Source organism: Fukomys damarensis, unplaced genomic scaffold (assembly GCF_012274545.1).
Source record: "Fukomys damarensis isolate Sample0158 unplaced genomic scaffold, DMR_v1.0_HiC HiC_scaffold_18, whole genome shotgun sequence".
Classification (NCBI taxonomy): Eukaryota; Metazoa; Chordata; class Mammalia; order Rodentia; family Bathyergidae; genus Fukomys; species Fukomys damarensis.
In genome coordinates, this window is record NW_022900930.1 from 7,980,198 (window position 1) to 8,006,723 (window position 26,526).

Genomic DNA, 26,526 nt, shown 5'->3' on the forward strand with positions numbered 1-26,526 from the left:
TATATATTTATTTATTTATTTATTTTGTACCAGGGATTGAACTCAAGGTCTTGCACTTGCAAGGCAGGTGCAGGGCCAGAGCTAAATTCCTAGCCCTCTTGGTATATTCTTGATAGGAATTTTTTGTTATATGAAACTACTAAAAATATATTCTCCCACTCTAGATTTTCATTTTCATGATGTTGTCTTTGGATAAACAGAAATTCTTACATTTAATGCTACCCAATTTTCCGCTTTCCCTTTGTGTTTGTTTTCTAGGAGGGGTCACTATTCTTGTGAGCCTGTTTTTGTAAAGAAGTCCATCGAGGTGCTTGCTGGGAGCTCTACAGGACCAGGATGAGGGGGGATGCAAACTAGTGCCGGCAAAGTGCTGTCCTGCAGCCCTGCAGCTGCACCCTGCACTCAGGGCCCGGTGCCAGCGCCTCTCAGATTGATAGGAAGGCTGCTGGCCTCACCCTAGCCCAAGGCCTACCAAAGTCTTTACCTCCCTAGGTCTGTCACCTCCTAGACAAGGCAAAATAATTTTAACTGGGTTATCTGGATTTGGAATGCAGAAGTCTGCAGGCAGTTTTCCTCCACCACTATTGTAACACGTAAGAAAATGCCTTAGATTGGTGAATTCGGAAATAACAAGTACGGTTCACAGGACTCTGGGAAGGCCAAGGTCAAAGGTCAGCAGATTCTGGAGCCTCCCAGAGGTGTCTTCTGTGTCCCCACAGGCTGGAAGCTGCCCCCACCTTGGTATAGGGGAACAGTCAGGGCCTCAGGTAAACTAAGCAGCAACCCCCTTTTATAAGGGGCTAAGCCCACTACAAATACCCAGCCCTTCTGACCAAACCAACTTCCCAGACGCTTTCCAACACCACTGTGCCAGGAATTAGGACTCAACATAGGAATTTTGTAGGATACAAACATTCAGACCACAGCAATTAATAAAACTAAAAGATCATACCAAATTCTACAAGGGAACCAAATAAGGGTGCCTAGCCTTGGCTTAATGTGCTCATGAAAGGCTCAGAATTTCCCTAAACAGTTGACTTTATGCCCCAATCCTAGTGCAGTTGAGATACAGTTTCCTGTGATTTAAGAAGAGGGCTTCAGAACCGGGTGTGGTGGCCCATCCGTTCCTGAAATTCCACCATTCTGAGAGGCTGAGGCAGGACGATTTAATCCAAGCCCAGCCTGTTAGTCCTTGTCTCAAAAAGTGGGAGGGGGCTGGGTTTATAACGCTGGTTCCATCTCCAGTCCCGGAAAAAAAAAAGGGGGGACATGAGAAGCCTTCCTCCCTAGAAGGGCTGTCCGGAAGAACTTTCCAATAACTTCGCTTAACTTTGTCGTCAGGCCGGCTTCCAACAAAGCCCGGCCAGTGAGGGAAACAAAGCTAATTGAAACGAGGTGCTCTAGGCTATTAGGCAAGGCATAGATAAAAACCTGGATCCAGGATTTTGCGTCCTGAACTGGCCCGCAGGATGCGGGGCAGCTAGGTCTTCCATTCCAAAAATCCGTTTCCAGGTCTTCCCCTGAGCCGAGTTGCAAACTGGAAGTGGAAACCACTCTCAGTGGCGCGGTGAGTGTGAAACTCGGGTCTGTTGGGCCCGGGTGTTGGGTTGGTGGGGGCCGGGTCTGCGTGCCCGCCGACCTAGCCGAGGGACCCTGTGTGCCAGGAAAGGAGTGAGCGCTGAGTTGTGTGCAGAGAACCCACGGCTCTGCTTCGCGCCCAAATCCCTGGGCAGTCTGCAGCGGGGGAGGCAGGTGAGGGGCTGCAGCCGGGAGCTGCGGTGCTATCCTAGGAATGCGGGGTTTCCTCCGCCCTCGGCTTCCGCCTGCAGCTCGCGGCTCGAGAGCCCTGCTCTGCTTTTGTGTGTTGTGAATCGCTTCAGCCCGCTTGGGGTGTTCACCGAGGCTCACTTGTAGCTGGGATTTCGTGCTGAACTAGCAACCATGACTAGTTTGCAGTTGTGCCGAACGTTGCGTATTTAGTAGACACGGTATCGTGGAAAGACCCCATCAGCAGGTTTTGGTTATCCGCGGGCAAGCCAAGACTTAGGTGTTTTTATATCCACTTAGCGCCCACAGGATAGAACTCATTTGTGTAAGCTAGGACATTGCTGTGAAGTTCAAGGCATTTTCTTCCGAGATTTTAATGATTCTTTAATACCTAGCAAATGTCATGCAAATGACTTTTTTTTTTTTTTTTTGACACTGTAGCATCTGACAGGTTTCCTCCTCCTCACTGTCCAGGCACCTTGACATAGGTGTGACTTGAATTGTTAATTTCATTTGTGCAGTGTCTGAGGACAATGTTAACTTGGTCTTGGGGCCTTAACACCTTCATACATCCTTCCTTATCTTAAACGAGAACCCCTCTCCCTCCTTCCCAGAAACTCTCAACCAGTCTTGGGCTTGCTAGTAGTGTCACATCACAAGGTAGGGCCTTGGCTCTCTGCGGTCCACCTTGATCCTGATCGATCAATCCTGATCGCAAAAGGAGGCTTTCAGGTGAGGCGTGGCCATCAGGATTGAATAGATAATCCAGGTGTCTGCACCCTGAAGTTTCCCAGCCAGCGTGTAGATTGTGCCTTACGCTTGCTGAATCTTAGAACTGCCGCCCAGCCTTTCAGTCTGTTCCACTTTTGAAATTGCTGCACAACTCTTCACTTGCTGCTTCGTGCTAGATGGCAGTGTGCAACAGCGAGTTAAACAGAGCCTCCGATGCTCCTGCCTCATTGTTGGTCATCTTTTATTCTTCATTGAGGAAGAAAACAGTAACTTTCAAGCTTTATGTTATAAACAGAACATTTTTGAAAGATCCAAATTAGGGTTAAATTTAAGAAATAAAGAAAAAATAATTTGGATAATGTTACTCGTGTATGTGTAAGTATTGCTCAGTATACAGACATTTCCAGCCTATGCTTACATTTTTTTTTTTTTTTTTTGGTACCGGGGATTGAACTCGGGACCTTGTGCTTGCGAGGCAGGTGGTGGTACTACTGAGCTAAATCCCTGGCCCTGCTTAAATGTTTTTTATAGTATTCAGAATATAGAGAGTTAATTGCAGCAAGAAATGCAATATTTTAATTATCAAGATTCTACAATAAATATTTGTTACAGTGGTCCTGAACATGTTTTTTTTTTGGAAATTAAAAAAAGAAAACTAAGTTTATTTGCAGTGTTTTCCAGATATCTTTTTATTTGAGAATACAATTTTAAATTTCAAAAGGTAATGTTAAATTACTTAAAAGAAAATGGCCTGGAGTTCTTGCTGAGTGGTGGAGTGCTTGCCTAGCACTTGTGAGGCCCTGGGTTTGATCCCCAGCATCACACACACACACACACACACACACATACACACACACACACAAAGATGAAATAATTCTAAACTTGTTATATACAAGTGCATGTATATATGTATATATATTATTTTTTCCTCAGAAATCTTAGTTTTTTGTTTTTTGGCTTTTTTGGTACTGGGGATTGAACGTGGGTCCTTGCACTTGCAAGGCAAGTGGCAGAGCCTCTGAGCTAAATCCCTGGCCTGGAGAAATCTTCGTTTGTATTAGTCAGCTGTTTTCTGCAGGACAAAATATCTGACACCCAGACCTAAAGGAAAGGTTTAATTTGACTCATGGTTCGGAGTTCATGATTGGTTGGCTCTAAAGCAGAAACAGGGCAGAATGGTGTGTTGGAGCACAGTTATGCCCTAGGGAGAGGTGCACCTTCCAGAGCGTTCCCCAGGGACCACCTCCAGCTGGCCCCACCTCCTAACAGCACATTCTGCTGTGAACATCACTGGGTTAATCCAGTGAGCGCTACAGTGCCCCATGATACAACTGCTCCTCTTAGTCCAGTGAGGTTGACAATTAAGATCAAATTATGACTCTTGCCTCTTTACCAGGTTAATCTTTCTTCTGTGAAGAGCTTTTGCTCCTGAACGCAATTCATGGGATTAGAGAGCTCATTTTGGGAAGAAATCTTGGAACATTGCCTGGTCTCGCCTTTAGATGTGTGAAATATTAGCCACATTCTGTGCGTGTTATTTAACTAGCGCCTCACTCATAATTATGTACATAATAAAAACAGATGAGGGATTTTAATGCAGATCTGCTAGGTAGGAAAATTGCCAGAGAGTAACCTGTAAGTCCTTGGAGAAAGAATTCTTTTAGAAGACCTCATAGGAAGAACAAAGATGAAGAATCTCTGCCTCTTGAGTAGCTGCTGTATTTCACACTATCAAACACTCTTGGACTCCCACTGCCTCTTAAATTTGCATTTTCATTTGGGTCTGTCTACCAGTGTGAGCTTGTGGTAGTTAACACTACATAAGTGAGTGCTTTGGTGTGTGTCTAGAACCTAAGGGTTTATGAATGTGCCATTCTTGCAGCAGAACTGCAAGGTCTTCTGGCTACACCTTCTTCCCATTATCACCAGTCTTGAGTGACAGTGGTCTTGCTTGAAATGTGTCCTTGGGGGCAACCCGCTTTCCAGTCCCCCTTCTGTCTCAATAAATTTTTCCTACTCTTAACTTCCATTGTTCATAGAATTCATTGTTTGATTTTAAGGAACACAAATTCAAGTTTTGGAAATACAGCAGGTTTGGGAGTTACATTTCTTCCCCTATATCATTTTGGAGGTCTTCCACTGAGATTACTGGTTGGAGGAACTAAAAAGCTGAGGTTTAAATCTCTTGGTGGCATCTGCTGTCCTCCACTGCCATGGACTGTTGCTCTTCTGCCATCCTGACTTGGAACCACCTGAACTAAACCTCTAGGAACTGCAAGCCAAAGAGACCTTTCCCTCCTTTATCTTTGGAAGTCAGATATTTTCTCTCAGCAACGAGAGAAAAGTAACTAAGACAAAATTTGGTACCAGCAAATGAGGTTGTTGCTATGAGATTACATGGCCATGCAGCTCAAGAGCTTTTGGAACTGGCTTGTGGCAAGAGGGAGAGCAAAGATTCAGAGATGTTGGCTGAAGAAGTAAAACTGGAATGCCTCAAGCTAAGTTCTGGTCAGAGCTCAGCAGACTAGAAAGCGGGTAAAGACCATGCTCTCGAGGTTTCTGCTGGGAAGAAGGAATGCACTGGCTACTGGACTCCAGACGGTACACCCAGACCTAAAGGAAAGGTTTAATTTGACTCATGGTTCGGAGTTCATGATTGGTTGGCTCTAAAGCAGAAACAGGGCAGAATGGTGTGTTGGAGCACAGTTATGCCCTAGGGAGAGGTGCACCTTCCAGAGCGTTCCCCAGGGACCACCTCCAGCTGGCCCCACCTCCTAACAGCACATTCTGCTGTGAACATCACTGGGTTAATCCAGTGAGCGCTACAGTGCCCCATGATACAACTGCTTCTCTTAGTCCAGTGAGGTTGACAATTAAGATCAAATTATGACTCTTGCCTCTTTACCAGGTTAATCTTTCTTCTGTGAAGAGCTTTTGCTCCTGAACGCAATTCATGGGATTAGAGAGCTCATTTTGGGAAGAAATCTTGGAACATTGCCTGGTCTCGCCTTTAGATGTGTGAAATATTAGCCACATTCTGTGCGTGTTATTTAACTAGCGCCTCACTCATAATTATGTACATAATAAAAACAGATGAGGGATTTTAATGCAGATCTGCTAGGTAGGAAAATTGCCAGAGAGTAACCTGTAAGTCCTTGGAGAAAGAATTCTTTTAGAAGACCTCATAGGAAGAACAAAGATGAAGAATCTCTGCCTCTTGAGTAGCTGCTGTATTTCACACTATCAAACACTCTTGGACTCCCACTGCCTCTTAAATTTGCATTTTCATTTGGGTCTGTCTACCAGTGTGAGCTTGTGGTAGTTAACACTACATAAGTGAGTGCTTTGGTGTGTGTCTAGAACCTAAGGGTTTATGAATGTGCCATTCTTGCAGCAGAACTGCAAGGTCTTCTGGCTACACCTTCTTCCCATTATCACCAGTCTTGAGTGACAGTGGTCTTGCTTGAAATGTGTCCTTGGGGGCAACCCGCTTTCCAGTCCCCCTTCTGTCTCAATAAATTTTTCCTACTCTTAACTTCCATTGTTCATAGAATTCATTGTTTGATTTTAAGGAACACAAATTCAAGTTTTGGAAATACAGCAGGTTTGGGAGTTACATTTCTTCCCCTATATCATTTTGGAGGTCTTCCACTGAGATTACTGGTTGGAGGAACTAAAAAGCTGAGGTTTAAATCTCTTGGTGGCATCTGCTGTCCTCCACTGCCATGGACTGTTGCTCTTCTGCCATCCTGACTTGGAACCACCTGAACTAAACCTCTAGGAACTGCAAGCCAAAGAGACCTTTCCCTCCTTTATCTTTGGAAGTCAGATATTTTCTCTCAGCAACGAGAGAAAAGTAACTAAGACAAAATTTGGTACCAGCAAATGAGGTTGTTGCTATGAGATTACATGGCCATGCAGCTCAAGAGCTTTTGGAACTGGCTTGTGGCAAGAGGGAGAGCAAAGATTCAGAGATGTTGGCTGAAGAAGTAAAACTGGAATGCCTCAAGCTAAGTTCTGGTCAGAGCTCAGCAGACTAGAAAGCGGGTAAAGACCATGCTCTCGAGGTTTCTGCTGGGAAGAAGGAATGCACTGGCTACTGGACTCCAGACGGTGTGTGTTATGCCTTGGCAGAAAGTTTGTTTGCATTTTGCTTGTGTCCAGAGACTTTGCCTGAGACTGAGATTAAGGGCAGTGAACTAATTAATCTTGAAGAGGAAATTTCAAGGCAGTCTAATGTTGACGGCTTCTGTTGGGGTCTTTTAGCCAGATTTATGTTGAGAATCAAGAGCAAAGAGCCCAGCAGAATGATTTAAAGCATTTTTACTTTGGCCAGAAAGAAAGCTCCAGTAAAGCTGTGGATCTTGATTACTGAGAAGGAACAGAATAGAAAAGATGGCCTGAGGGCATCGTAAGCAGCAGTAGCCTCAAAATTGCAAAAGTGAAAGACTTTCCTTTGAGAAAAAAAGCCCTGGAACACCATGTTACAGGAGGACAGCAGCCTAGGGAAGTTGTTCCAGAGTGACTTAGGGAAGTTTTTCTGGGGGATTTGGTTCACAGCCACCGGACCCCTACAGCCAAGAGAGAAGGAAGCCTGGCTACTGCTCCAGCTGGCAGCAGACCTCGGTGTCATCCACTGGTGCTGGTTTTAGGCGCATGCAGTATCCGAGCGTTGCAGGGTCAGGAAGGCTTCCACCCAGATTTCAGAAGAGGGCTTGGGAGGCCAGGCAGTGCCCCTGAGAGGGCCGTGTGTGAAGCTGAAGGTGCAGTGGAGACTCCAGAAGTTTAGAGAACTTGGCAGCATGGATTATGTGAGGAAAGCTGCAAGCAGGGAGTCGAACCGGCCCAAGAGAGAAGCCATGGGAGCTACAAGCACCTGTAGAGCCATAGGGGTGGAGTCACCCAAGTCCTTTGGAGTTTATAACTTGCCACAGATTGCCTTGGATGATGGACGTGCAGCTGTGGGATTTAATATTTACTCTGCTGGATTTTGGTCTTGCTTTGGTCCCTTTCCTTACTATTCCTCAGTTTGGAGTGGAAATGTTCACCTTGTGCCATTGAATAATGGAAGTGTTTAACCTTGTCTTCATTGGTACAGGGATTTGCAGCTAAGAGTTTGCCTTAAGTCTCAGAGAAGACTTTAGACTTGTACTTTTCAGCCGTGCTGAAACTGTTGGATTTTGGCAACTCTTGAAGATGAACTAAATGTCTTTTGCATAAAGGGATATGGAGGGCCAGGGTCGGAATGTTAGGGCTTGTATTTAGGTGTCCTGTCAAAGCCTCATGTGAATGAGGTGGGACTTTCTTTTTCAGAGGTGACTGAATCTGGAGTGTGTGATGCTGGGATTAAGGGTGTGTGATTATTAAACCACTACACTGAGTGATTGCTTTGGCATTGCCTGAATCCTCGTAGTCTGGATTGGATAAAAGGGGAAGAAAGGCTCTGTTAAGATCTCTTTTTGTTTTTGTTGTTTTCTGCTGCCTATGAACTGTTGTCCCTCTGCCACCCTGCCTGGGAGCCACCTGATTATAGACTGAAACTTTGACAAACTGTGTAGGTCAAATAAAGCTTTCTCCCTTTAAAAAATAAAATAAATCTTTTGGTTTGCTAGCAAAAGAAAAAAAAATGTGTCCTTGGTTGAAGAGAATGACATTTCCAAATAGAAATCTTTCACCCAAAGCCCTCTCTATGGAAAAATTCATGCCCACTAAAATAAGAGGTCCATTTAAAAAGAATGAGAAACATTAATGCAAATAAATATTAATTTAAAAAATTAGGTAAAAGTAGAAACTGCAGCCATCACATGTGCATCAGATGCCCTAGGGACAGTGACAGGCATTAATTAAGGGAGTCGTCAGCAAATTAACAAATAGGCCAACTTTGTAATAGTCCACACTTGTTTTCTGTGCATCCAGTGAAGCAGCTTTAGAAAGTTTCCTAAAAGCCAAGCGAGGCAGTGGGCTTCTGCTTTCTGGGAAGTTGAGGCAGAAGGATCACAAGTTTGAGTCTTGCTTGGCCAACTTAGTGACTCAGTGGGTCCCTGTCTCAAAAGTAAGTTAAAAAAATGGATAGGGATGTAGATTCGTGTGAAAGCCCTAGGTTTTTTTTCTTGCTTTTTTTTTTTTTTCTTTTGGTTTTTGGAGACAGGGTCTCACTATGTAGTTGAGACTGACCTGGAACTCACTATGTAGCCCAGGCTGGTCTTGAACTCACAGTGATCCTGCCTCAGCCTCCCGAGTGCTAGGATTACAGGCATGAGCCACCACGCCCGGCTTGAAAGCCCTAGGTTTAACCCTCAGCACACACCCCTTACTCCCATCCAAAAGTTTCCCCAACTCCTCCAGCTTTTTACGTTCTTTCCATTGCTGTGATAGAAGTAAGCACAGATTGATGTAGATCTATAAACTGACTTGGTCTTGGGAGGGATAAGGTTTCTGAAGTGGCGCAGAAAGACTCAGTGACTAGAAGAGTGAAAGAGGTATGTGAGTAGGCAGAAGGCAGAGGATAAGAAGATACATTCTCGGATTAGCCGGAACAAGGACTCTGAGGAAAGGAAGCCGGCCAAATAGGCTAGGAGCTAACAGAGTTTGACTTTGTCTTTGATCGTGAGATCATTGGGAAGCTGTTGAAGGATTTCAATCAGGGGTGAGATAACCAGTCAACATTCCAGGGACATCTCTTTATGGCTGAACGGCGAACCAAAGAAGGTCGAAATGGGAAGAACACCAGCCTCGGACTTGTAACTCCAAAGAGAAGTGTCGAAAGAAGGCAGTTAGATGTGCCAGAAGAGTGGCCCAGAGGCTCTCAGACATCTTCCCATCAGCCTCCCAACTTCTTTTTCTTTTTGTTTGTTTGTTTTTTTGGTATCAGGAATCTAACTCAGAACCTTGCACTTGCAAGGCAGGCAGCAGCACCACTGACCTAAATCCCTGGCCCTAACTTCATTTTTTTCTATCCAGCCAACCTTTAAGGGACATTCTGGAGATTTACACATTAGAAAGTGATACTCCTTGGAAGCGTCAAGCCTATTTGAGAAATTACACCTTAGAGTGAATAATTTGTTTGATTATTAGGTACATTCCTTCTGAAAGCTGTTCTTGGTATTATCTCTAGCTCAGTTAAGAGCATGGTTTATAAACTATTTAACTCCCCAGTTGCTAGAAGAGAGCCAGCAAGGGAGCTTTCCTAGAGTTCCCTACCTTTGGCCTCACCTTCTCTGCCAATGGGAATAGGAGGAGGAAGGAGAGACTCGCTGTCAAGGCTGGAAGCCCCATGTGTCAAATGGCTCGCCAAGGGTGGTTTCTCATTGTGCACTTACAGACAAAGGGCAGAAATCTCTCGGTTCCTTTTCTCTCACTTTTAGCCCATGTCGTAAACTGGCCGTGCACCCTTGATGCTGGCAACCTTAGCCTGTGAGTTCTCTTTGAGATACTTGGTCTCTTTTTTGTTCATCTTGATTGAAAGTAGGTATTGGGAATTACTTTTATGATGACAGTGCCGCTGGTTTTGGTGAGATGTCACTTGTGGGAGCATGAGGTAGACCTACTTAGCTCCAGGCGGCAGATGGCCGGCCCCCGGCAGTGCACACCAGCCCTGCCATCATTGCCAAAGCCCAATTCCTAAGGGGGAAGAGGGTCGGTTAGTGAGAGTCCATATCAGGTGTTACCTATTTTGGTTATCTGAACAGACACATCACTGTCCCAGAAAGCAATATGCTGGGCCTTCTCTTGGAGGTCTCTCAGATTCATCCTGCAGACAGCGGAATGGAAGGAGCGTAGCTCTTCGAGTGCCATGGAATGCGAGCTTTGATATCCTCATGGTGATCTCTGCAGGTCCGTAATGAGGGGACTGCTGCCTGGGTAATTAATATCTTATACTAAGTTGACGGTTCTGCTGTAAATACACACTGAGGCCTGGGAAATTGATTAATATACGTACTGGGATCTACATTTTTGTTTGTTTGTTTGTTTTGTTTTGTTTTGGTTTTTTGAGACAGGGCCTCACTATGTTGTTGAGACTGACCTGGAACTCACTATGTACCCCAGGCTAGTCTCAAACTCACAGTGATCCTCCTGCCTCAGCTTCCTGAGTGCTGGGATTACAGGCATGCGCTGCTACACCCAGCTTGGGATCTACTCTTTTTTAGTGGGCATTTAATCACTGCTTGGTCCCTGAAACCTTGCTATGCTCCTGACTTTGGGAATAAACCTAAGTTGAGATCCCTTGGATGTGAGGAAATTCATAACCTTAAATTCTTCTGTCAAGTTGATGTAGCCATTTTAAAAGGCCCTACAATTGATTTGAGCTAATGGTAATGGTAAACATACATAAACTTTATCCCCAGATTCTCTCTCCAACTTTTGGTTTCTTTTGTCCCTGACTCCTTGTGCTCTTGACAACACTGTCCTGCCATCTTTGCTTTCTGCCAATCTTGGAGTTAGGTGATCTGATTTCTGGCAGAAACCTTAAAAGAAATGTGACCATATGCAAATTACTTAAACTTGCTGAGGCTCTGTTGCTTTATTTGTGGGAGTGGGAATAATAATGCCAACCTTGACTAGTTTACAAAGGGATTGCAAATGGTAGATCTAAAAATCTTTTGAAAGTGATATACTTAAATTTCCAGTCAGGGTCGGGGACTTAGCTCAGTGTCACTGTATCTGCCTTGTAACCTTAAGGTCCTGAGTTCGAGCCCCATTACTGGAAAAAATTCCCAGTTAAGGTGGTATATTTCATTACCTAATCTGGGTTACATTAATTACAACTGTTTTGAATTGCTTCCGCAGTTAAAATGAGTATCTGATGACCTTTCTGTTATGCAGGGGGAAAATAATGAGTTAACATTTATTATTTACTACAAATAAACTGAGACTTAGATTTAGTAACGTGACCAATTTATATTAGGCATAAGAAACAGAACCAAAATTGGATCCCAAAATATTAGCTCCAAATTTTATGTAGATGATAGCTGCTAGCATTTACTGTGTAGAAGGTAAGGTTCATATCAGCTTCTTGGAGATTTTTGTTCCTTTTTTCTCTGATGTGTCAACTGACAGCTGTTCTACACCCCCCCTCCGCACCGCCTGTGGTTCATGTAGTTAACTTGTGAGTGTTAGTATTATCTGGTGCGAATTTTATGCTATTAATGTTCAAAAATAGAAAATGCAGAAACTTCAGAGCCACACTGGTTTCTCATTGTAGTACTTTTCAAAGTTAAGTTTTTGGGAAGAAAGAACTGAAATGTTAAGTACATGTACCAATTCCTACAGTGAGTGATCGTCACGTACTGCAGACGTGCTGATGACAAGGAACAGAAAGCACCTACTGCAGTGCCATGGATTTCAAGGAACAAACAAGGAAGTTTCTGCTTCACGGGAAAACACAATGAACTCCAGCATGCTGGGTACTTAGGAAAGACCTTGCTCTTAATAGATCACTCAGTACTTAATGACTTCCTCTTTTTTGTCATTTTTCTTTTCTTTTCTTTTTTTTTTGTTTTTGTTTTTTGAGACAGGGTCTCACTGTGTAGTTGAGACTGACCTGGAACTCACTATGTGGTCTCGAACTCACAGCAATCCTCCTGTCTCAGCTTCCCGAGTGCTGGGATCACAGGCGTGCGCTACCACGTCCGGCCTCAGAATTTTTTTAAGACAGAGTCTCACTGTGTAGTTCAGGCTGGCCTTGAGCTCACTATGTAGCCCATGCTGGTCACAAACTTGCAGCAATCCTCCTGCCTCAGCCTCCTGAATGTTGGGATTATAGGCATGGGCCACCATACCTGGCTCTGGAATCTTGGGAATAAAAGACATTCTGTGGAACCATTCAGTGGCTTTTAAAAGAGTTCTGCTTCATATACATAAAACCCTAGTTACATTGCCCAAACAACCTACTGCTCTATTGCAGTGGCCATAGTAGAATTAAAAAATAAATGCGTAATGGGATTTCTCTACATTGTGGCTGATGCTGAACATTGGGGCAGTTGATCATTAGCCATTTTGATCAAAGCCTGAGCCTTTGCTTCTTTCCCTAATTATGGGAGTGGGTGAATAGTCTGGGTACTTCCTTTACTTCCTTTTTTTTTTGTAGTGCTAGGGGTGAAATCTGGGCCTCATGTGTGCTAGGAAGGCCATTTGCCACTGAGCTATACCTCAGCCTCTAATCCTGGTAATTTCTGTTCCACTTCTCTACTGCTTTGAAACCTAGGCAGAAGGGAGGAAGTTCACATAAATGACTTCTGGGATTCAATCCTCTGATGGCAGAAAAAAATGAAATAAAAAGAGAATTCTAGATTTTGGGTCCTGCCTGTGGAGTTGGTGCTCTCTCTCATGGGCTGTGTGGCTTCAGACAAGTCATGTTGCTACCCCGTCTCAGTTTCCTTTAGCTGTGAGTGAGGTCCTAGGATGCTGTGATCCCCAAATTGTAAAGCTAATGTGTTTTACCTGCTAACCCTGTAAGACCACATCTATTCAGTGTTCTGCAGCACAGCTAATTCTATGCATTTGTTACAGGATTTGTTGATGCCTTCTTGCCTGAAGAGTCTCCGGCTGCTCTGAGGATGGCTTAGGAAGACTGCATGCTGCTCCCTCTCCCTGCCATGTCAGGCCCACGCGGAGCCGCAGATCTCAGTCCTTCATGGAGACCAAGTCCCAGCAGGACCGGCAGTGCGTGAAATCGGCACCCAGATGGCTCGTCCACATGAGGTCGTCTTGGGCTGTGGGCCGACGTGAGGACACCTGGTGGCCGGGCCGGCCCTCTGCCAGTCACCCGAGGCAGGGCAGCATGGTGCACGTTCAGAGGAGGAAGCTCTTGGCGTCCTGCCTGTGCATCACAGCTATTGTCTTTCTGCTTGTCACATTACAGGTACCCAGGATTCGGGCTGCATGGTGTGGATTCATTCCTGGCCTTTGTCACCTCCCCAACTTCCGAGTATTTACTTTTTTGCTTAATCCTTTAAGACCAGGGGCATTTTGTAGTGTAAGGCAAAGAAAAAAATATTTTTTTTTATACAGGTGAAATGGAAGTTTATTGAGTTTTTCAGAAACAGAATCATTGAGATGGGGATCAGTTTGTGACTCGCACAGTGCTGGTTTTAGGGAAGCACATTACAGCCCACTGTGTCTTGCTGGGTCAGTGTTGGATGGCTCCCTCAGAGTGACTGAGGGTTGCTGCATCTGAAACATGACCGCTCTGAAGAGGCTAAGACTATTCTGAGAATAATATCTGGAAGATATTCTGCACCTTGTAATAAGTGCAGAATACAAACAACTACATGAGTAAATTTCTTGACATACGCAGTTGGATCAAGGGCTGCATTAGGATGAATAAGCTGAAACACTTCTCCAGTCCTCCTACTTAGTTCCTACAGTAAATTTTGAACTTTGTTTACTAAGCTAAAGTTAATAAAAATTGTATAGTGGTAAAGATATATGTATTAGATGTATTCCCCTATCCAAGTACCAGCGGTTCATTTCACAATCGGAAGGACTTTTACAGATGATTTATGGATGTGAGTGGTCCAGGTGTGGGACTGATGGAAACGAAAGTGCTCAGGGCTTTTAACTCAGCAGCGGCTCCTTCTTTCTGATCAGGATGGAAGAGCTTAGAATTTATAAAAGCCCTTTAGTGAGCACTGGGGCTCTACTTCTCTCTGCAGGTTGGGTATCCAGTCGGAGGAGACATTTGACTGCTTTGCTGTCTGTCTTGGGGATATCTAGGGTCTGCTCTGCAGAAGGGGCTGGTCTTATCTGTCTCTCTATGGGGAGTTTCAGGGCACTTTGATCTCCTGAGGCATTTGGTGTGGCTCTTTATCCACTTCTGAGGAATGCCTGTGTCTAAGCTAAGAGCTCTCATTTTAATGTCAGAATAAATTCCCATGGTTTTCATGTGCACGTATGTTCTAAGTTTCCAGATCACGAGAATCCTGGAGCTAAACCTTAGTCTGGCCCAGTTTTAGTTTTGCCACCAGTAGGTTTCCAGTTCCTCACTGGCACATGGAGTGTGTTGGTGTTCAGCACTGTGGTCATGTTATCATAAAAAATTCTTTAAAAACACCAATGGAAAAAAGAAAGAATCTTTATGTGTTCAGAGCCACACCTGTTCTTAATGGTTTATGGAGTAGGCAGATGAAATAATTTGTCACATGAGTAGGACAAATTAAAAAGTAAATCATGCTATGGATCCTCTGTTGGTTTGCTAAGACTGTTTTAACAAAGTACCACAGGATGGGTGGCTTAGACAACGAAAAATAATTTATTTTTTCACATTTATGCAGGCCGAGGAGTCCATGTCAGGGGTTAGCTGGTTTCTCCTGAGGTCCCTCTTCTTGACTTGCAGATGAACATCTTCCTGTGTGATCATACTGTCTTCTGTCTGCATTTGTCTGTGTCCAAATTTTCCTTTTTTATGAGGACCCCAGTTATATTGGATTGGGGCCCTGATGATCTCATTTATTAATCTATTTCAAGACCCAACCTCCAAATGCAGCCACATACTAAGGTGCTAGGAGTTAGGGCCTCAACACGTGAATTTTTAGGGCATACAACTTAGCCTGCAGCACTTCTATAACATTAATTACTATTAATGATAATCTATAGATAAAAATGTAATGTTTACCCGAAGTTAAGCTCAAAGATTTTCTCTGGAGGAAATCATTTATCTTAGACTGTTTTTCATCCCCTTTAAACTATACTTGTGTATAGTATCTAAAAACTCTTTGGGCATATAATACACACACACACACACACATATAAAATCTTCAGTTTTGAATTTTACTTATTCTTCTTTAGATGCAAATATTTCATGAATTCTGGAATTTTTCAAAGCAAATCCTAGGCACTGCATTTCACCTGGAAATACTTTCTTTTTTTGGTACCGAGGATTGAACTTGGGCCCTGGTGCTTGCAAGGAAGGCAGTGGAACCACTGAGCCAAATCCCCGGCCCTCTCCTGGACTTATGTTAATATGATTTTCTGACACATAGAAACATTTAAATTGTCATGTAACCACATTATAAATCCTCTATATCCTGAGAATGTTAAAATTTTCCCAGTTGTCTTAAAAAATCTTTTTTATAATTGATTAGTTTGAATATGGACTAAGCAAATCACACACATTGCCTTAGTTTGGTGTATCTCAAATTTTGTTTTGCTTCTTTCCTATTGGAAGTTTCTTTTGACCTACCTTTTATTTGATGTCCTGGATTGCTTGAAGAAACGGGTTTATTTGACTTTTTGAATAGTCTAAATTGTGGATTTGACTGATTTTATCCTCATGGTTTCAATATTTTTCTCTGTCTCCCTGCATACTTACAACCTGGTAGTGGTATCTGTGGATAAATATATTTTTAAAAGCTGTTTGGCAAAAAATCTTTATTATTTGTAAGACTTTGTTAGACTTCCCTTTCCTTAAGATGGCTGCCACATGGAATAGCAGCCTCCATGTTAAAATATGACTTCTCCCAACAAAGAACAGGCTTCTTCCCATCCTGCCTCTTCTCCGGCCAAACGAGTAACCTGATACTTGCTACCTCCTAGCAGCTAGGGATGTCACAAGACCCTCCTAGTGATGTCACAGGCTCTTCCAATCCCTTAATACTACCTCACTCAGGCTGACCCCACCCCGCTCCTATAACAGAAGCTCCCTGTTCTGCCATTTTGCTCTCTCTCCTTTGTTTGGAGACAGCCCTGCAGACCCTCCCCATAATAAAGGCTTGTTATGGTCCCAGTTTGGTCCTGGCTTTTGGCCCTTTTTACCTAACAAACTTATACTTCGTATAGGAGACATTGATCAGAAGTGTGGAACAAATGTTATATTTGAAGTTATATCCTGTGGCTTTTTAAAAGTCTTTTTAAAAGTTGCTAGGGATACATTTGTAGAGGAAGGTCAAATGAAGATAGTTTGGGGTCATAAGTCAACTCTGCTCCATCAAGCTGCTGGGGAGGGAAGAGCCACCTTATATTATAAAAATGCTGAGAAAGCTATGGCTAGAGTTAGACTAGTTTTCAGGACTATTTTGCTGTTTTAATGCAGACTCTGGTGTCAGGTGATCCATGATTTCTTAAAAGCAAATAGTTTCTTACTCCTTTTGGAGTGCTGCTGGTTGGCTTTCACTCAGTGGTTCATATTATTTTCATATGCCTTGGGTACTTTTGAGAATCTAATGAAGGTTCCAGGCTCTTCCAGGGAGTTACAGATCCCACTGCTGCTGGAGTCATACGTGGTAAAGGCCCTGCCCTGGGTTGCTAATGAGAGTAGGGCTCCACAGGGAGCACTCTCTTTGGCTGATTATGGAGGAGTGAAGGGTCATTCTTGGAGTCCTTAGCGTGAAGGTGAAACTTTTAGAGTCTGAGTGCCAAACTGCAACCCCAAACCCACTTTATCGCAAAGAGCCAACACTGCATTAGACCTAAATACTGAGGTTCTAGTTTAGAAAAACAACTCATACATTGACATCTTTTTTCTTAAAAGGAAAACGCAATAACATGTGTGCCACAGGTTCAGCCACTACGGCTTTAGGGGTTTGGTTCTCCATTTACCAAAATATGCAGATGCACAAGTCCCTTGTGTAAAATGGCACAGTATTTGCATACAAACTATGCACTTTATCCTATATACGTTGAAGCATGTCTAGATTTGTCACAGTATCTATTACAATGTAAGTGCGGGGAAATAGTTGTTACATTGTATCGTTTAGGGAATTATGATAGCAAAAACATCTGAACATGTCCAGTATAGATGCGAGTTTTTTTCTTTGAATATTTTTCATCCATGGTTGGTGGATTCTGTAGACAAAGTACCTGATGATATAGAGGGGCTGACTACATAAAAATGCAAATATGCTTCCTTTAACGACTTTCTATATTTTGGTCTGTTCGCTAAGGTTTCAGTTATACATAAAACAGATCAGCCTTTTGCTAACACTTTAGAAATGCCACATCGATGTACAAATTTAAAAGTTTAGTGACAAGGCAGCACTTGGAGGACAGCTGCCCCATGGTGTGTATCCCATTCTCTTTGCCCTCCCCGTTACCGTTTCCATTGGCCCAGGGAGGAGACATAGACTGTCCTGAAATAGCTGAAAATGGCAGCCTTACATGAAGAGAAGTGGAAGCCCGTTCCCAGGGGACTGCTGGGCTAATGACACTGACTCTAGGGAGTTTTGATGTTAGACATTACTGCATAGTGCCCGTGTTATAGTGGGTATAGTTAGAAATATAACACCCCTGTTAATTGTAATAAAAGAAACCAGTTGGTAACTTATACCTTATTTTCCCTAGTGTGTTATCTCTAGTAGCAGACCGTTAATAACCCTAGCATAAACATCAAGGGACAGACCTTTTCTGGATACTCTGTATATAAAATGAGGAGGATGGGTCTTTGTAAGCGTCTAGTAGAATTATTAAGTGCCCTTGTTGGTCTATATTTTGGCGGCTGTGTTCATGCCATAATGCATGGACCTGTGAATATGGCATTTACATGGCAGAGGGGCTTTGCAGGTGGGTTTAATGTCACATATTGTGAGGGGGAGCATGGCTGTGATGTGAGTGTCCCTCAGAGTTCATGTTTGGGACGTACAGTGCAGCAGTATAGAAAGCTGGGACCTTTATGAGGAGATCAGGCCACAGGAGCTTTGCCCTCATGAGTAGATGAAGGCTGCGATTGCTGGAGTGCATTAAGAATGGGTTCCTGATAAAAGATAAATTTGGGCTCCTTCACTCTCTTGGACCCTTCAAACTTGCACTTCCCAGCCTCCAGAACTGTAAAAATAAATCTCTATAAATTATTTGGACTTGGAAAGGGGAGGGAGAGGACAAGAAAGGGAAGTTAAAAAAAAATAAGACATGTTATATACAGGTACCATCTCCCCATGCTGAATATAATCATACACTGCAAACGTACTAATAAACATGTAACAAAATACGAAATTCTGGGTCTCAGGTATCCTTATGGAGATTATCCTGAACAATTCATGGAGGCCCACTGCAATCCCATGAATCATTGAGAGTAGAGAACCGTCCCTGGCCATGGTTAGAGAGGGGTCAGAAGAATCAGAGAGGGGCAGTGTTGCTGCTTTGAAGGTGGAGGAAGGGGCCGTGGGCCAACTATTAAGGGTGGCCTGTAAAAGACAGACAGTAAAGTCAAGAAAATGGATTCTTCCCTAGAATCTCCAGAAAGGAATGTAGTCCTCTTAACCCTTTGATTTTTATCTCCGTGAATACCATTTCCAACTTCTGACCACCCGAACTGTGTAATAATAAATGTTGGTGGGTCCAAATTAGGAAGTTTGTGGTAGTTTGTTACAGCAGCAACAGAAAATGGATAGGACACTCAACCATGAAGGGGATTGGGAGGTGTGCCGAAGGAAATCTGATAGTAACTGTCTTCACTTTCAGGTTGTGGTTGAATTGGGGAAATTCGAAAGGAAAATGTTTAAAAATTCCCATTTGCAAGATGGACATGAAAAAGTGGAAGAAGAGTCCAAACATCTCAGTGTACTTTTAAAGAATAGGAAGAAAACGTTGGAAGTTGATGGCCACCCCATCATGCTCTGGTGGTCCCCACTAACCGGGGAACCTGGACGGCTGGGCCAGTGCGGAGCAGATGCTTGTTTCTTCACAATCAACCGGACCTACCTACATCACCCCATGACGAAAGCATTGCTCTTCTACGGTAAGTAGGCATTCGTCTTTGTCCTCTTGCTCCCAGATAACTCCAAAGCTCTGATTCTCCTTGTCTCCTGAGAAGATGTTGGAATTCCCTGGGAGTCACTTTGGCACACTTGATTTTCTGTGTTTGCTCTATGGAAGGTCCAAGCATTTAGCAAATTCAAAAACTAAGCAAACCTGGCACATGCCTGTAATCCCAGAACTCAGGAGGCTGAGGCAGAAGGATTGCCATGAGTTCGAGGTCAGCCTGGGCTATGTGTGAGTTCGAGGCCAACCTAAACTACATAAGGAGACCCAGTCTCAAAAAGCTAAGCTAATAAAAGCAAAGCAAAACCCCCCAAAACAACTAACTAAACAAGCCTGCCCAGCATAGAATGGTTGACAAGGCCACTTAGGTACATATTTATGGAAAAGAAGAGAGATTTTTTTTTCCTCAACATTTTCACAGTTAGGTGTTGTGCTTAGTGAAATTTATATGCAGAGGATTGGGTGTTGCTTATACTGCTGACGTCTATTCAAAATGTCACTAATAATGAAAGCCAGGAGTTTTTTTTTCTCTAGGGGAAAACGGCTTTAATTGGATAGTAAGAGGAAAGAAATGCAAGGATTTCAGCTTAGGTAGCTGGATGGGGAACACTGACACTGGGGATTTAGACTGGCCCACTGCAAGTGTCGCCAGCTTTCAGAGACTGGCTGGTAGGCCACGGTTCTGTAGATTGTAATCTCAGTCCTGGTGTCATAGTTCTGGAATCCTTTGGCTGAGGGGTGGTCTCATTTTCAAGTGACCATAGGTTCAGGAAAATGGCTGGAGACTTCCCAGACATCATTGAATGTGCCTGGAAACCCCCCATGTTGGTATTCTCAATCTGACTGGAATTCAGGGCTAATCAACATTATTTCACCAACTTTTAGACAGAACTTCCCTAAATAATTAACATATCTGTATTCAGAGCTGAGAAGAGATTTGACCCAAGATTTACAGTAACAAAGGGTAGAAAGTGGAAGTCAAATTGATTTTGCTTTTAGTTGCCTATTGAGTAGGCCCAAGGAAAGAGTCATGGTTCATAGCAAAAATGGAAAAGCAAAGACATTTTGATTGCCATGGCAGATGTTTAATTGGATGCAAGCCAATTAAAACATACACAGTTGTTCTAATATATGTTGTGGATATTATTATTAAAAATCTGTAGTAGCAGAATATCAGTTGCTGCTAGAGGGAAAAATAAGTTGGGCACATAGAGCCCCTTGGGCCCCCTCACATTCACACTGTGCGCAGTGTGCTGCTTTGCTGTCTTCTCCCTTCTCTGAGAAAGTGTAGACTGTTCTCTTTTTCATCAGTTTGGAAAGTTAGTGGCGATGGCTTTGGTTTGAGTCTCCTTTTTATCCTGGAGGGATCTCAGTAGGAATGGTTGCTGGGAAGCCTATTAAGCAGTATTTAGCCTGGTGACTTTCCCTGGACTCCAGTTATCATACCGAGTCAGTATTTTCTCAGGGATGGACTCATCTTCAACTGAATCCCTAGGACACTGACGTGCCAGCAGGATACCTCAGGTCCAGAGTAAGTCTAAGACCACCAGCGACTCTCGTGAGAACTGAGTAGATTCCATTCTTATTGGTAAGACATTCAGGACTCTGCAGTCTGGGTGCAGCCTGCTCTCCAAGCCTGATCCCTCTGATTCTACCAACTAAACCTGAAGTTTAAAAATCAAACTGGAATGGTTGAGATTGGTTGGGCACAGCATAGTTCTGAGTAAGGGAGGGATAAAGATTGAAGAATATACTGGGACCAGAGCATGGAGGACCTCGAATGTGGGCTTGTGACTTTGCCTCCAATTAGAGGGTTACTCAAAGTTGGATCACCGTTTAAAAAGTTAACTCAGGTGTAACACCTATGAGACAAGTATTTCAGATCCCCTTCCATCAGACGAAACCTCTCTCCTCTAAATATCTGTAGGTATATGTTATTTAATTAAGCATTTACTATATGCCAAGCATAATACTAGTTACAAATAGAGCAGATAAATAGAGTAACTATGGCATTTAATTTTGCACTTTATGGCCTTCTCTTTGGTAGTATATTATGTAAGGTGTTATCAGTTCATCTTTGTAACTTCCCTCATTCCTGTCTATCTAACAGAGTGCTTTGTACATGGGAGATGTTCAGAAATATTCAGTCTTAGAGCTGCAGAGCAACTGCTGGTCTAACCCTTTCTTTGTAAAGGTGAAAAGATTGAGGTTAGGAAAGTGAGGCATGTGCTGGGATGGCCAGCAGTCGCAGCAGCGCCAGGCAGGGAACCAAGATACTTTTTTTGTCTGAGGGTTCCACATTCTTAGTAAGTGGGCCAGTTAAACTGCTAGTGGGACTCTGGAGCAAGCAAATTGAAAAAAAGAGGAAAAATGATTGAAGTTACAAAAGCTGACCTAATTACAGGAAAATGAAACTCAAAGCATTATGTGACCTCAGAACTTTTGTTTTCACCTCTGTAGCCCACTTTCTCTCTGTTCTTCCTAGAAACGATTCATTCACTTAATATAAACACAATTTCTGAAGCCAAGAAAGATTTTAAACCGTGAAATACAGTGAACACTGTGTCTAGATTGAGCCATTTGAGAAATGTAAATGATTTAGTTATATTGACAAGTCTCAGAAGGAAAAATTAAGCAATCACAAGAGAAAAAATATTTTTTAACCGAGGTTCATGGAGTTACTGAAGTTAACCTCAGAAGCTGTCCCTATAGTGATTTCTAAACATAACCCTGAGTTTTAGAATAGTTGCTTTGAAAGTTACCCTTTGTGAAGGATGGGTAGAGTACCTTCATGACAGTGAGAGAATCAGAGTAGGGAGCTGCTGCTTATGTTTCTAGGTGGTTTCTAAACAGAAGTTGTAGACAAGGTGTATGGAGGGAAGAAGTGAGTTAGAGCCATGTCTCATTTCCCAGAATTCCGCTCTTAGCTCGCCTGGATGGAGCCTGGAGGTTATGGATAGAAAGAGTATGGAATTGGCTTTCTTCCTGGCAGGACTATTTTCCAGCTTGAGTTTGACCCCTGAGGCTTTGGTGGGAGTGATAATGTCCCCTAAACCTGTTGGGAGAGGCTCTTTCTTCCCCATCCACCATTTTCTGGGCATATTCTTGAAAGTGATCTCATTTCTTACTCATTTGTTTTCCAAACAGCGTTGTAGGTAGGAATTAATCTAGAGGAAACACTAACACAAAGCTTCAGCATTTTAGCTCTCTGTTTTCTAAATAACATGTTTATATTTGTGATATCCATCAACTTCTGAAGAAGGAAGATGCATACTATGGTTAGGTTACTATTAAGTGTTTACATGATTATAATTGACCTATTTGCAGTGCACAGCTCAGCTGTGCAGTGAGCTGATTATAGCAGTATTCTGGGGGCTTTTCTCTTGGGTTGGTTGGACTCCTCAGCGATGATTCTTTCAGTTTTTTTTTACTTCATTAAAATACTGAGTTTATTTCACATGTATGTTTTTGTCTCCCCACCTTCTCCATGTCTGACCACCACTAGTGCTATGTCCTGTCATAACATCCATACATACTTCAAGCCAGGCAAAGGGTGGACTTCCATCTTTAAAATCTAAACAGGCATTTTGGACAACACATTCTTGGCAATGGAACCTGGACAACATTTATCAAACACAGTAGGGAAAGTTCTCACTATGCATTATGAAAAGGACAGCCAGATAGCAACCGTTGCAGAAACTAACTAAGATGGAAAATTTTAACCAACTGTTTAAATTTGTCGGCCTTTAGTTTAGGACCAAAAAGTTCTGGGGCCTCAGGGCGTTCACGTCCTTATCCATGGAATCTTCCATGGAATGGTGGCACGCACTTAGGTGGGAGAGATTGCTACTGCCCCAGAGAACAGACGTGCAGGATAGAGTCACACCAGGGGAATCTTTCAGTTTTTAACCTTGACAGTAACCTGGGGATGCCAGCCTCTAGGAGCCGAGTAGGTGAAGAGAAGTGAGCTTTCCAGCGTCTAGTCTGAAAGCCATCACTTACTTCTTCTTTTTCTATTATGGTACCCTTGATCTCACCTTGGCCCTGTGTCTGTAGCCCAAAGACCTTTCTTTTACTTCCTAAGTGTAAAAGCCTTTAGGACTGTCAGGACAGGGCCATGCTTATCTGCATGAAATAAAAGGATCTGAATTTTTTATTTTCTCTTAAAATGACTTCTAGACAAGCCTCTGGGATTAGTTCCATTGTCGCTTTTGTTTTTGTATTCATTTAACGCTTTTGAGTTCTTGAGCAATTTGGAGGGTTTTGGGGTAGGCAGAGTTGATTTTCGGCCCTTGCTGGTGGTTTTAGATTCATCATTCTTGTGTCTGTGAAGGCAGTAAGTGTCATCACTGTGCTTTCTATAAGGGGTCATATTTAGTATCTCTGATTGTCTTTGGGTTTATACCCTTTAAAACACACACACCAAGAAATCACCGTTTTGTTCTTGTGATCGGTCAGTGCACCATCTTTAACTCTAAAACCTGTGTTTATTCATGATTCGTCTGACACAGAAAAAAGCTGAGAAAATATGAATTGATTCCTTAAGTCTTGGGAAAGGAAGAAAAAAATACACTCACTTACAGGGCTGGATCCACAGCATGGAGGCCATAGGTCTGGGGCTGAGCTATAGGAAGTCAGCATGGCCACTGGCTGTTGTGGTGTTGCAGACTACACTGTATCAGTTGGATGTGATTCATTGTCACTTTAGCTAGGTGAGATGTGGCAGCCAAGGTAATAGCATGAGGAAAAGGCTTCCATGAGGACACAGACATAATCTTTACAAAAAATTTATTTTTTATTAGTACATGTTGCAATACATATTTAGATTCTCGTAAGGGAGTAGGTGCATGCACTTAACATAACTTAATTCTTTTTATTCTCTTGCCTCTCCTCTCTCTCTCCGTTCCCTCCATTTCCGCATTCCCTTTGCAAATCTTCCTTCCCTATTGTTAATCTTTTATTTTGTTTTTAAAAAATATTTATATTTTGTAATATAAGAGGAGTTGTGTGTTGTTCAAGCTTGTGTTTCTGCTTTATTTCAATTAACATAACTCAGATTTAGCCTTCTTTATGGCAGAGGACTACTCTACTAAGTTTTAATGTGAAATTTTCTTTATCCATTCATCTGTGGATGGATATAGACCTTTTCCTTGGAGCCTTCTCCAAACTTACTCATGCTGAACCTCTGCTATTAAAGTCTCAAAATCACTGATTATATCGACTTGTCCTCTTGAAATCTTGAGAAGCCTGTTGCAAAGCTCCTGGAAGGTAGGCAAAAGCAGATTTTCAAGAAAGCAAATATAATCATAATGCACTGGTTTGACACTGCAGTAGATAATATTTATATTTTTAATAATGAAAGCACTGGACAAAGACTTCATTAAAAAATGAGTGAGGGGAAAGACAAAGGTACAGGGCAGAGAGGGTGATATGGAACAGTTAAATCTGTGTCTCCCAGAACAGCAAGGCGATGGGTATTATCTGAAACCGAGAAATCCAGACATAGCACGTTAGTCAGATTTTCTGAGGTGTACATGCAAGCACACAGAAGACCTGGACTGGTGCCCTCGGGGGAGAGGGGCCCAGGCAGGGCACTGCCCTCTGTGTCACTGCCTTGGTATTCACTTTCAGGTACTGACACACATAATACATTGATTAACAAAGATCTTTTAGGAGATGAGTGCAGAGGCAGGAACAAAAATTAATAAATATACAATTGCTAGACTTTTTTGCTTTATAAAGTACCCTTCAGGAGAAGTGTTAACTATGCACAGAAGGTACTATTTCTTACAGCTCACATACCCATTTCCTTCTATAAAAAGACTATGTATTAACTTTGCCTGATCTTTAATCTTTCTACTTAAAAACGATTCAGTGGAGTCTTGCTAGAATTAGTTTGATAAAAGGACAAAGGCTTAGGGAGTCTTGGGTGTACAGCCAGGACCAAGAATTCTCTTAGCCTTGTTTCTGACCCAGGCTCTTCCTTTTAAGTGTGCTCTGTTCTGCACTTCTCATGTTAGCCTTAACAGTCAGGAAGGAAGTGGGAATGAGGCGCACCGGGAGTCAGGCCTTTCCCTCTGATTGACACCAGAAGCAGACAGATCTCAGAATGGCAGTTTCAGCAGTTGGGCTGATAGAAATGCTGGTGCCTGTCCTCTGGCGCTAGATACTAGGCACTAGGTGGAATTTGTACTAGGTAGATTCTGTACTACCCAGAAATCCTATGAGACTCACCGGTGGCTCCAGTTTTGATGACAGACAGCTCAGCACGTAGAATCTTACAGGCAGATGTAATATAGCTAGCTCTGCCACTTTAGCTGATGCATTTTCTCTTTGCTGTTCATTATTAAAAACAAAGTAAATTACATTGAAGAGTAAGGACAGCAGGATTTCGATTTCAGATTTTATGTTCACACTTGGATTTACTCAGAGTTTTCTAGGGCACAGATTCAAGTTGTCTGACTTTTGAGAGGTAGGGGTATAAGGTGAATTACTTGCCCATTGAGCAAGGTGAGCTTTCTCCTGTTCTCTCTCTCTCTCTCTCTCTCTCTCAAAGGGCTGTGTTACTTGTGTTAGCAAGTACTTGTGTACTTGTTTCAATTGTTGGAATTCCCTTGAAGCATTACAATTTTGTTTACTAATGAAAAAAAAATTACCTCAGTTGGAAGCCAACTACTAGTGCTGATAATGGAAATGAAGACAAAAGATTTAGTGTCTTAAGGAACAGTAGGCAGTAGGTAGAAGACAGCCAGTTAGGTAGAATAAGGAGTAGAACACTGGGCTAACGTGGTGGTTTGAGTGAAATTGTCCACATAACTCCAGTTTTCTGAGGGAATAATACTCCATAATGTGTGATACGGGAGAATGTGAGAGCGTCCCAGGATGTACCCCTCGCTCATGTCAGGATCTGTTCTTTGTTCATTTATACGTGGTGCTGATCGTGAAATAAGATGAACATTTAAACTTTAAAAATTGATTCCAATAAAGACAGTGCCATTCCTCCCCTCACGTGTGTCTGTGTCTCACTGGCAGCACATGCACTCCTCACTCTCCTCACCTTCTCATGAGTCTGTAGTTGTGCCGTGCTGGCTACCGTGCTATCCCGGACTGATTCCCGGTGTTGACCTTTCACGGTCATTTTGACTCTGGGGAAGAGCAGGTCACGTCAGACCTGGTGAAGGAGGTGAATGGGGGTGCCCCGCAGTGTTTTTGTTTGTTTGTTTGTTTGTTTGCCCCACAGTGTTTTTGTTTGTTTGTTTGCCCCGCAGTGTTTTTGTTTGTTTGTTTGTTTGCCCCGCAATGTTTTTGTTTGTTTTTTTGTTTGCCCTGCAGTGT

General features: G+C 42.9%; 1 protein-coding gene across 6 annotated transcripts in view; it reads left to right on the plus strand.

Moving 5' to 3' along the window:
• The first annotated feature begins 1,509 nt into the window (after positions 1–1,509).
• Fut10 (fucosyltransferase 10) overlaps positions 1,510–26,526 on the plus strand; it is an 82,514-nt gene continuing 57,497 nt past the window's right edge. For 3 of the 6 annotated variants that reach the window (XM_010604352.2, XM_010604394.2, XM_010604403.1), the window contains exons 1-3: positions 1,510–1,567; positions 13,009–13,360; positions 18,892–19,168. In XM_010604352.2, the coding sequence (XP_010602654.1) occupies positions 13,133–13,360; positions 18,892–19,168 (505 nt within the window). In that variant the 5' untranslated portion in view covers positions 1,510–1,567; positions 13,009–13,132. The other 3 variants (XM_033765369.1, XM_010604371.3, XM_010604360.3) reach the window with 3 other exon arrangements.